At 47.0% G+C, this 12143-nt stretch overlaps 1 protein-coding gene across 1 annotated transcript in view; it reads left to right on the top strand.

Annotated features, from left to right (window-relative positions):
* LOC138448043 (uncharacterized) overlaps positions 1 to 12143 on the top strand; it is a 240784-nt gene that overhangs the window by 179009 nt on the left and 49632 nt on the right. The window contains exons 4-5 of the mRNA XM_069604584.1: positions 9209 to 9322; positions 9459 to 9575. Coding sequence (XP_069460685.1) covers positions 9209 to 9322; positions 9459 to 9575 — 231 coding nt within the window. The remainder of the gene's footprint in view (positions 1 to 9208; positions 9323 to 9458; positions 9576 to 12143) is intronic.

Below are 12143 nucleotides of genomic sequence, written 5' to 3'. Positions count from 1 at the left end.
CAGTACGTGTTTCTTCGGAGAGTCGGCGCAACTCGAGTAGTTCTGTGACGCAGTAAATAGCTGAAGAATATTCGATATGTCCTTGTCGTCGACCCCGACTACGACCCCGCGATCAGGATTCAAAAGGTGTAAATCCTGCGGTTTGAAAATGTCCATCACGGACCCGCACCGGGAATGTCTGTGGTACCTCAGGGAAGGCCACGACATGGAGGCCTGTACGAAGTGTCAGGCGATGACTGGGAAGGCCTTGCGAGAGAGGAAGGGAAAACTGCAGGTAGGTCGTAAACCCGACCGAAAAGCCTCTAGCGTCGAGTTGAGGTCTCGTGAGGAGAAATCTCCTTGACGCGAAAGGCATCGGTTTAGGTCCCAAAGCGATTCTCATCACTCTTCGTCTTCGACGAAAAAGTCCAAAAAAAGACGCCACCGGTCCCCTTGCACGTTGTCCTTGGACGAATCCCCAAAAAGGATGAAATGCCCCACAAAACAATTCTTCCTCCGAAGAGTGGGAAGCATTCAGGGTAAAAATGATGGAGGTGTTTGAAAAAGCTAAGCCTCGGTCCGCGCCTTCTTTGGAAGCCGGCCGGGAGCGTTCTGACACTCGCGCGCCCTCGAGCCCGGGTGATTGAAGGATGAAGGATTGGGAACCTTCCAGGACGCTGAGCGAAAAAGGCCGCTTGAGTTGAGTCGACCGCTCGAGGTCACCGACGCCGTCTGAAACCCGACGCACCTCAAAGGGCATGTCTTCGAACAGCGCCTCAACGCCCTCGAAGCCAGCTCCGTCGAGGACCACTATTTTATCGGCGCCATCAACGCCTTTGTTGACTTAGACCCCGAAGCCCATCGGCGCCAAATATTCCAAAGGCTCCATTTCAGCCAGCTCAGCCAGAAGCTGTAAAAATAACAGCAAAAGAGAAGGCTGCAAAGGCTGTAATGCCTCCAGGTTCCACTGATGCACCTCTCCCACCTCTCCCAGAAAAGGTTTTTAAACCTCTTCCAAGGAAAGAATTTTTCAAATCCTTAACTTCCATTTTTGAAGAACAGGAGAGGTCTGATGAGGAGAATGTTCCTTTTGCACTGGAATATGGCACCCCAAATGTCCCAGAATGCCTGATTTATGAGGAAAGCAGGATGAGGGACCTGGTGGAAACCTTGCATAATGCAAATGGTATTGATACTTCGCCTGAAACAGATTTTGGCAGGCCAGAACCAGGGGAACATGCCAGTCCCTCATACCGTCAACTAATGACAAAGGTGGTTGAATATTTAGGATGGGCTAGAGCACCAACACGGTTCATCCAGGATGATCTGAGCGATATTTTGGATCATGGTCCCACCGAAGATCCGATTTTACCCTTTCATGTAGCCTTGGAAAATAGGGTGGCCAGAAATTGGGAGACTCCTGATTCTATTCCTCCGGTGAATAAATCCCTTACTTCAAAATACCACCCTTCCAGTAGCGACCCTGGCTATCTGTCTAAACACCCTACTCCAGAGAGTCTGGTGGTCCATGCAGCCACAGCTTCAAATAAGGCGGCGTACCCTTCTATCCCCCCGGATAGGGATGACAAGCGCGTGTATGGTTGGGCACGCAAGGTGTTTTCAGCTGGGAGTATGGCGTTAAAATCGGCCAACTCCTCATGTGCCTTGGCAAAATTTTCGTACACTCTGTGGGAGTGCATGGCAATGGCAGCAGAGCACATACTAGATGGGGATGAAAGGGAAGGATTCCTAGCCATTATTTAAGATGGAAAGGATGCCATGCAGGAATCCCTTCAGTCTGGATTGGACGCTGCAGATAGTGTGAGCAGATCCATGGACACTAGCACAGTAATGCGCAGATTTGCATGGTTACGGAAGTCGGGTTTCGCACCAGACGCGCAAAACCCTCTTCTGAACATGCCCTTTGACGGGTCTCACCTTTTTGGCAACAAGGCTGACGAGAGCCTTGAGAGGTTGCAGACCTCAAGAGCAGCTGTCAAGTCTTTAGGAGCTGCTATTAGATGACCTCAGCCTTTTCGTGCGCCAGGACAATCTTGGAGGGTACAATCCTATCGTTACTTCTCATATGGAAAGGCGAGAGGAATGGCCAGTCAAAGGGGCCAGAGGAAGGCCACTCGTGGTGGACTGTTAGGGAGAATTCTCTGTTAAGGCTAATTTCCCAAACCTAGTGAGTCCCCCAGCAGCTTTGCTGGATTTTTGGGGTTTATTTTTTTCTCCTGCTAAGAGTGAGACTCTTTTTCTCCCACTCTTAGACATGATTTTAGATATCCTTTGACTTTGTAATGTGTTTAATGGGCTATGGGGTCTTTTACTCCATAGGGTTTCATGTGGTTTTGGTAAGTGTTACACAGCACCCTCAGTGCAGTAACACAGGGGTGTCATAGTGACCCCCAAACATAGACTCCATACCCTGGGACTGACTACTGTCTCCCAGAGCATGTAAGTCGCCATTGACATTACTAGTCTTAAATTGGGAACAGAACCAGTACAAACCATCATATTCTGGAAGTACTGGTAGGGGTAATTAGATTGGCCCTGGGTCTTTTTTTCGAGGGGGGCACTGTGCAGTCCCCCCTCGTCGAGTTTCTGGCTGGTGGCAGTGGTTACCACGCAAAATATTCCACTGGAATATTTCCTATGGGATTTTTCCATTCATTTTAAACGCATCACTTCTTGGGGCAATGTTAAAGATACAGCCAGGTTATTTATTTAATATTTATTCCCCGGTTGGGTCTTTTTGCCAGGACTCGGTTTTAAAATGGTGTTTGTGTTCGCCTCTGTAACTCCAACCCAAGTCGATCCCTTTGTTCTACTTTTTGGCAGGCTTCTCCACAGAAGCCTCCAAAAGTGGTGCCACTTTGTCTGGGTCTACAGGATGTGTGGCAGGGGAGTTTAGGCACCCTGGACTGAGTTGCCTCGGCAACTCAAGTCGCACTCTTGTGTGATTGGCCCAGTGGTGAGCCGCCCGGCATGTTTGAGTGACAGCTAGGACTGATGAATGGGGGTTTTCTGCATAAAAGCAGGGCTTTGGGGACTGGAACTTCAGAAGTCGCCACAGGACCAAAGAATCTGAAGAGGGAGAAGCTGCGCCGATCTGCAACGACGACACCACCGGTGGAGCCCTGCTGAACCGTCTCACCACTTCCCAACGACAGAGAAGATCTTCATCCCGGAGAGTCTTCTTCCTCTGAGCTGGTGGGGATAACCAGTTCGCCTTCTTTTTCGACTTCCTGGATCGTCTCCTGGTCGAATCGCCCGTGCCAAGCACCCCAGTGGCCGGATAGCCATGCTTCGCCACTACCGCAAATAAAAGGGTAGTACCTTTTAACCGGGAAACTCCGCGGCTGGTTTCTTCCTTGGCAGTGCAACGACCTCCAGCATTCCTCCATGTCGAGATCTCCTCTTCCCCTGGCAACCTTTGGCTCTCCAGATGTTGTGGACTACAATTCCCATCAGTCCTAGCCAGCATAGCTAATGGTGAGGGATCATGGGATGTGTAGTCCAAAACATCTGGAGAGCCAAAGGTTGCAGACCCCTGCCCTGGACGAAGCACCGACTTGCACCCGCTGCCAGGAACAACTGCCCCCGCTGGAGCTTTCTCACCATTTCAGGTACTGAGTCCCGCCTGGTCTCCCTTGCAACAGACTGTTCAAGGTGTCCCGTAAATCCTTGACTTTCTATCCTGGGGTGACTTGGGACCTTCTAACTAACTTTTCCTGACTTGAGCCAACCCTTTTTGAACTCTTTGCAATGACTCTTTAAAAGTACTATTCAACTGTGTGATCTTGGACACATTCCGCCTTGCCCTCTTCAAGAGTGGGCCTGGCCTATGACTTTCTTGCTCCTCAGTAGATTCTGACTTGCTCTGGTTCTCCTAAAGTGTTGGTATTGTGTATGTTCCTAATTCTGCCTTTTTCCCTCCCTTTTTAATTAACTTATTGGAGTGCCATCTTCGGTTAAGCGCTCACCTCTGTCTGAAAATAAGTGGTGTTTTAACTAAGACTTGTTCAATAAGTGATCAGGGATGTATATATATTAATAGTGACTGTGTTTGAACTTGCTTGCCATATGTTAGTGTATTTTACAAAGTGTGTTTTTAAATAAATAATTATATGCTTTTATACCCAAGCTCTGGTCAGTGTTTGCTTGTGCTACTGTATTTTGGTACCTATCTTGTATACTCTATATACTGTCTAGCTCTTCTTGAGAGAAGCCTTGCTGCTCAGCCACAGCTACCAGGTAAATCTGGGTGGTACAGACTGCTACCAATTGGGTTTACTGCCAACACCTGTAGTCTTAACCCTTTTGCAGTTGTCCCTAAAGTAACTGCACAGGTTTCTGCCTAATATGGACGAGGAAAACATTCAAAGCCAGCTTCAGCTGCAGCCTCTTTGCCACCATCGGCCGCAGCAACCGCCACAAAACCACCCTGAGGACTTTCATCACAAGACACCTGTGGGAGGCAAGCTGTTACAGCATCTGCAAGAATGGCGAGCCATTACTTCAGATTTTTAGTCTCTAGAAATAATAGCCCAAGGTTACTGCCTTCCTTTTCTAATGCAACCTCAAAACAATCCACCAGGGAGACACCCTTTGAAGTTTTCAGACCCGCTCCTACAGCAGGAACTTCTAACCCTGCTGGAGAAAGGTGCCATAGAGCCAGTACCTGTAGCGGAGAGGAACAAGGGATGGTACTGCCCGTATTTTTTGATTCCCAAAATGGACGGAGGTCTGAGACCCATCTTGGATTTAAGAAGCTTGAACAAGTTCCTCAGGAAGGACAAGTTCAAGATGGTCACTCTTTCTCAGATCCTTCAGGCCCTTCAACTTCAGCATTGGTTGGTTTCATTGGACCTCCATGATGCTTATTTTCATGTGCCAATTCATCTCAAGATCAGAAAATACCTGAGGTTCGTAGTTGGCGACTCACACTATCATTTTTGAGTCCTGCCATTCGGATTGACCTCCGCCCCGAGGGTCTTCACCAAGTTGATGGTAGTGGTGGCAGGGCACCTCAGGTGAAGGGGGATTCACGTCTACCCCTAGCTGGACGATTAGTTTGTCAGGGCACGTTCTGCCGAACAAGCACTAGATCATCTGAAAGTCACCTGCCACTTCCTCCACAGACTGGGCTTCTCCCTCAATTTCAAGAAGTCACAAATGACACCTTCCCAACAGCTCCAGGACATAGGGGCTGTATTGGCCACATCCTTGGGAAAGAGCTTGCCTCCCAAGTCAAGGGCTCAAGACATTCTTCAGATGGTTTCTAAATTCCAAAATGCCCAAAATCTCCAGGCCTACGACTTCTTGAGGTTGCTCGGCCTCATGGCATCCTGCATCTTCCTAGTGCCAGAGGCACGCCTGAGTATGAGATCCCTTCAATGGGTTCTAAAGACTCCCAGTTCTCAGGTCAAATGACAGATTTTCTTCAGATTCCAAACAAGGTTTGGCAGGATCTTCTGTGGTGGACTTGCACAGAGAATATCCTAAAAGGAGAACAGTTTTGGCAACCATGGACGGAGATTACAGTAGTGACGGACGCCTCACTCATGGGGTTGGGAGCTCATGCCAACGATCTGACAATCAGCGGTCGTTGGTCTCCATCAGAGTCCAAACTACACATCAACCTTTTAGAGCTGAGAGCAATCAGACTAGCGCTGGAGGCTTTTCTGCCATCTGTCAGAGGAAAAGATTTCCTGATAATGACGGACAACACAGGGGCCATGCATTATCTAAACAAAAGAGGTGGTGTAGGGTCACTACCTCTGTGCAGAGAGGCAATGCAGCTCTGGTATTTGGCAATTCAAGAAAGAATCTCCTTAACAGCAGTTCATCTAGCCGGGGAGGAGAATATGACGGCTGACGCTTTGAGCAGACGGAGCACGGTGTCCCACGAGTGTGAACTGGCTCAGGAAGTGCTTCAAGAGATATTCGCCATTTGGGCAACCCCTCAAGTAGACCTGTTTGCAACCGGAATCAACCAGAAGTGCGAAAGGTATTTCTCAAGGGAATTTCCCCCGAGAGGAGCCATAGGGAGCGCGTTCGTGGTGGAGTGGGACTTCCGCTATTATACGCGTTCCCTCCGATTCACGTCATTCCTCAGGTCATCAGGAGATTGAGACGGTTTGGAAACTGCATGATCCTAATTGCCCCGAATTGGGCCAGGCGAACGTGGTACCCGGACCTTCTAGACATGTCCATCTGTCCTCCATTACGTCTTCCTCAGAGAGAGGACCTTCTCTCACAAATGGAGAGCCAGGTTGTCCATCCAGAGGTCAAAACTCTCAACCTTCATGCTTGGTATCTGAAAGGCTGAGATGCAAGGATTGGGACCTTCCAGATGACCTCATGTAGGTGTTGTTTTCGGCAAGAAGGCCCGCAACAAAATCTCTTTACCGTTGCTGTTGGAAAAAGTTTTGCATCTGGAGCAGAGAAAAGATTGTTGATCCTTTTCTATGTTCCATTCCGGAAGTGTTGTCCTTCCTCTTGTCCCTAGCACATAGAGGTCTAAATGTTGGGACCATTAAAGGTTATCTTGCAGCGCTTTCCATTTTAAAGCGCTCTTCAGAAGAATGCTCCTATTTCAAAATTCCTTTAATAGTACAATTCCTAAATGGACTCACCAATGTGTTTCCTCCTTATCCCTTCCAAGTACCAATTTGGGATCTTAATCTGGTTGTAAAATTCTTAATTTGTGCCCCTTTTGAACCCCTGCACACCTGTCCCTTAAGATTACTAACATTGAAAACCGTTTTCCTAGTTGCTTTATCATCTGCAAGAAGAGTTAGCGAATTGCAGACACTGTCTTCTGGGCCACCCTATACTGTGTTCCATAGGGACAGAGTGGTATTAAGGATTAAACCCTAATTTTTACCTAAAGTTGTGTCTGATTTTCATTTAAATCACAAAATTGTTCTACTCGCATTCTACCCTCCAACTCATCCTAGTAAGGAGGAGGAAAGATTGCACCGGTTGGAGCCGAGAAGAGCTCTAAGCTGCTTTCCAAGCTTAGAGTGGATAATCAACTTTTCATTGTGTACACCGGAAGGAAATTGGGTCATTCAGTGTCAAAACAAACCATATCACGTTGGATTGTGCTTTGCATTTCAGAATGCTACAGATTGGCGGGAAAAGACCCCCCAGAAGGCTTAAGGGCCCATTCCACCAGGGGCATTATCTCCTCGACAGCCCTTCAAACAGGTGTTCCCATAAAATCCATTTGTGAAGCAGCAACCTGGTCATCGCTGCACACCTTTTCAAAATTCTATAGTCTGGATGCTTCCCAGTCTAAGGAGCCTGCTTTTGGTAAAGCAGTGCTATATTCCACCATATAATGGTATCAAAAATCTAGTCCCTCCTCCAGAGAGTTTTCTATACTGCTTTGGGAGCCTGTCTAAGATGAGGAATACGTTGGAGGACGAAGAACAAGTTACTTACCAACTGGTAACGTTCTTTCGATTGGATCTTCCTCCAACGTATTCCTCATCGCCCTCCCATCCTTCCCCTCTGTAGATTTTCCGGGTTATTGCCACTTCAACTCTCGCAAGGCTGATACCTGACTACTGGCACAATCTACACAGTAGAGCAAGAGGTGGAAAAACAGAACTGAGGCCAACGGGCACCACACGCGATACTTGTATACCCGATGATGTCACCCTCGACGGAGGCCTTCGAGGGACCATCGACTTGACGACATCGGCACACGGCGCCCTCTGCCGAGAAAATTTTTCCAAAGCAGCTAAAGCTGGATGCAATACATCGAAGATGAGGAATACTTTGGAGAAACATCTAATCGAAAGAAAGTTACCAGTTGGTAAGTTAGTTGTTCTTTGGGCTAAAAAAATCCCCCAAAACAGGAGCGGAAGAAATCAACATCAATTTATCTGGATGGTGAGCCATGATGCCAAAGTGGTGAACTACATATAGATGGGTCCTGGACCCAGAGAATCAACAGGGACCTTTAGTGACTTTGTTTGAACTATTGAGTTTGCTACAACCCCAACCCCAAAATGTTTGTTCATGGTCGGGGTTAGTGGTTAGGGTAGTATTTAAGCTGGGGCTGTAGATTATACTATTATGACAATTTCTTTCACTTGTTTCTGTTTTCCTTGGACCCTCTGCACTATTCTAAGGAGATGCATTCTTGTTTTTTTGTTTCATCTGCATCTTGGTAAACATATACAGGATAACTTTAAATCTGTTGCAGGAAATGGAGGCATAAAAGCTAGATATATTGATTTTACACCTCCATTTTCCACTCCAGCCCATTTTCACGACCACGCAAGGCGAATGTAGGGCATGGAGCAGAAGTTACATCTGTGTCGCGTTTTACTCCCCTGTCTTGTGTGAGTACTTTATTTTATGCCTGCATGACATTTTGCGTGCAGGCATTAAACAACTGTTTTTCTATGAAATCTTCCTCAAATTATTAGCTGCTAAAGAACTGCCCGCAAAGCATTTCTGTATGGTTTTACTCTCCTTTTTTTCACTCCACCCTGCAAATGTTGAAAATTGCATGCAGGTGATCCAGCATCATGTTGGTGCTAATGTTGGCTGCGTGAAATGTGATTTCTTTTTTTAAATGAGCACCCATGTCTTGGAACCTATTTGGCCTCGAGTTGTCCACTGATCCCCTGTCCAGTGACAACCCCCAGTTGACTGACTGCTTTACTCCCAGTTTACTGTCTCGCTCAGGGGCATCGTGCTCGGCTTGGAAGCAAGAAGACACAGAGCAACACAGGTTCAATCCCCGGGTCTGCGCTTAGAAACCTCTGGGTTTTAAGTGTGTTATAAGTAACCTATCATATCACATCATATCATACTAACCCAGTGTGCTCCCAGTTTGACTAACCCAGAATAATCTTAGTTTGATAACCCCAGTTCTTTCAATTCAAGTGCAGTGTGAGTTTGACAACCCAAGCACTTTCACAGTTTTGACATCACAGTTCACTGCACAGGCACATTTCAAGCCAGGGCCAAATGCTACAAAGAGCAAGCTGCCGCATCTGTAGTTCGGATTGAAAAGACACAATGCATAACCCTACTTTCATAGTAGCATAGTGGCAGGCAGTGTGATGAGCTTTGAGAACCAACACACTAGAAGGATAAAAAACAAGTACAACTTCTGACAACAGCTTTGCTGTTGGCACTTCAAAAGTAGGTCTTCACTGTCCATATTATACTAAATGCATTTATCCTTTCACTATAGCAGGACAAGATGCTCATCCTTGGGATTCAGATGATATTAATAAAGGTGAAAAGCACTTCATTTTGGACCTCCCGGAGTCAGAAGGAATATCGGACATTAAGGAATCCGTCTCAGGTAAACAGGGGGGAGGGGGTTTACACACATTTCTATTGATGAATGGGGGTTTTCGCCTCAGAAGGACAGAGGTTTGCCATACAAAGCTTGTTCTCCATTCTGTCACATGTTAAACCCTAATTTATTCTTTGCATAGACTGTTTTCCTGATGCTCACACTGAGAGTATAAATCCAATTCAAGAGGACGATGCGCTGCTTGCCAGAGACTCGTCCGCTTCAGAGGAATTAAATAGTGGAAACCATCCTATCAAAGGTGAGTTCCATGTTTTTAAATGCATTTAATCTGTTCGCAATGCAGTCATCCCTTACTCTACTCCCTTCTGCATAATTTGAGTAATAACAATACTTTGATAGTGCTGCTGCACTATCTTACCAGTCACAACAGATTGAGTTATTGTTTCTTACCAGATCACAATAGAATGTGTATGTACTCCTCACTGAGCATATCATTCCAGCATTAGCACAGAAAGAGTTGCACAATCTTTTGATTTTCTGATTTTAGAAAATTGTTTGTGTCTCCAAAGGATCATTGCTTATAATGGATCCAATAGAATTCCCCTGGACAGATCACTATGGCCTTCCATTTATTTTCAATTGTGTGCCAACAACATCAGCGAAAAATCATACAAAATATGTTAGTCACTAATGGAAAAAAACTCTTGCGGGAAGTCCTATAAAATCCTGCCAATTATTCAAGGGCTCTGATCAAACACAAATGTCTTTTCAAGCCCATTGAACAAGAACGTTGCAGATTTGTTGGATAAGTCAGTTCCATTGAGGTTCTCTAATAAAAATACTTCTCCAGCATTGGATCTTTCATGGATTCACATGCTTAGAATATTCCCTGTCATCAGGCTGGGAACCCTCGGTATATTTATAGAGACGATTCCTATAGGAAACATTTTGACACTTCTATGTCCTATCTATGTCGTTTTCGGGCTCCGTACGCCTGACCCAATAGGACGTAGGGGTATAAATAGCCATGCCCCCGCGGCTCCAGTTGTGAGATCTGCAAAGGTTTCCCACAGAAGACGCTAAAGGATCGAAATAGACGTCTGGTGACATGGTTAAATGAAGGAACCTATCCTTCATCGGAGGTAGGATCTGCGCGCAGTCTAGCATCTAGACTTAAGTCATCCAAGGTGGAATCTCATCGCCGGTCAGTGTCGACAGAGCCTCTGCCGAAGAAACCGCGATCTATGGAAAAATGCCCCTCAGAGAAAGAATTCTCGTCGAAACATGGGCAGGATCGCCATCAAGGAGTCTTCTTCTTCATCTTTGTCGAAAAAAGGGAAAGATCCTTTGAAGACCTCCTCCTCAGGAGACCATCACAGATCGTCCTCGAGTAGAGACTCAACGAGGCATAAATCTAGCTCAAAAAAGGCGGGATCGCCAAAAGAGGCTGCTTCACAGCCTACACCATCGTCGACTGAGACTCTGTTGTGGACGAGATCGTTACCGTCGACCCAGGTATCGCCTGCAGTGGTCCCGGTGAATAAGACAGCGATGATAGACGTCTCCACATTGACATGGTTGATGGTGGACCCTGCAAGGGCGTGGCAGCCGGAGGTGTATGATGCAGTTCTGCCAGAGACCTTACTACAGCCGGAGGCGGCCTTCTCAATATCATCCATGGAGGAGGATCGAGAGCAGATCATTAGTCCAGCAGATCTAGGATTGCAAGGGATTGGTTCGTCGACGATTTCAGGGGGGCAAAGTGTCCCCGTTTCGTCGTCTTTATTGAACCCGCAATCTGTATTATCCTTGCAAGTGTTGTCCACGCTACAGTCTCTTCTGAAGCAGTTGGATGAGAGGTTACCCTCGTAGGCGCACCTTTTGGTATTCCGGCAAGGCCTACCGTCAACGAACCAGGTCCTTCTACGCAGTTCACGGAGAATCCATCCTCCCGTCCAGTTAGTGAGGAACCACCACGCTCTTACCCGGAGGAAGGGGGGTTACAAGATTCAGAGTCAGAACCTAGAGACTCTTTTTCAGAGGTTTCCTCATCCCCTTCGAGGGATCTTACATGGGAGTCGGAAGCGGAAATGGAAGCACCTAGAAGCCCGGCTCAACCATCACCGCCGGACGACATTGGCGCTTTTCACGCGATGATGGGCAAAGCCTTTATTGAGTTTGGTCTGAGCCCTGAAGAAGAAAAGGAGTGCTTCTTCTTTGACCATATGGGGAAAAGAAGGAAGTCAGTCTTCTTAGTTCCGATTCTGGACCACGTCTGGCAAGAAGGCTTGAGGACCATGTGCCATCCATTTTCAGAACCAGCAATAAAGGGCAGGTTGGAAAAGAAATTCAAAGTTCCAGACTTTACGCCTAAATGCTTGACCGCTCAACCATCTCCAGAGTCGGTAGTGTTGGCGGCAGCAGCTGGGAAGGCCAGATTGCAACAGAAATATTCTACCCATCCGGATAATGAGGCTAGAAGACAGCACGCGTTTGTCAAGATGGTTCTATCCGTAGGAGCGACGACGGTTAAAGCAGCTAACTCGCTGGCAATTATGGCGAGGTATGACAGGGAGATGTGGCATTGTTTGGCCCCTATCCTGGAACACCTTCCTGAGGAACATAGAAAGTCGACCATGTTACTGGTCCGGGAGGGGGAAGAGGCATCGAACCACTCGATTAACATCGCTGTGGACTTGGCAGAGTCCGGGTTCAAGCAAATAAACAATGGAGTGGTTTTGAGAAGGCAAGCCTGGCTGAAATGTACTAACTTTAGACCGGAGGTCCAGTATAATGTGCTCAATATGCCCTGTGAGGGTGAACAACTGTTCAGAGAGAAAGTGGACGAGGCCATGAAAGGAATGAA

The sequence above is a fragment of the Ambystoma mexicanum genome, chromosome 3q (genome assembly GCF_040938575.1).
Source record: "Ambystoma mexicanum isolate Mex_15411 chromosome 3q, UKY_AmexF1_1, whole genome shotgun sequence".
Lineage (NCBI taxonomy): Eukaryota > Metazoa > Chordata > Amphibia > Caudata > Ambystomatidae > Ambystoma > Ambystoma mexicanum.
The sequence above is the reverse complement of the archived record's forward strand: the minus strand, read 5'-3'. Positions and strand labels throughout refer to the sequence as shown.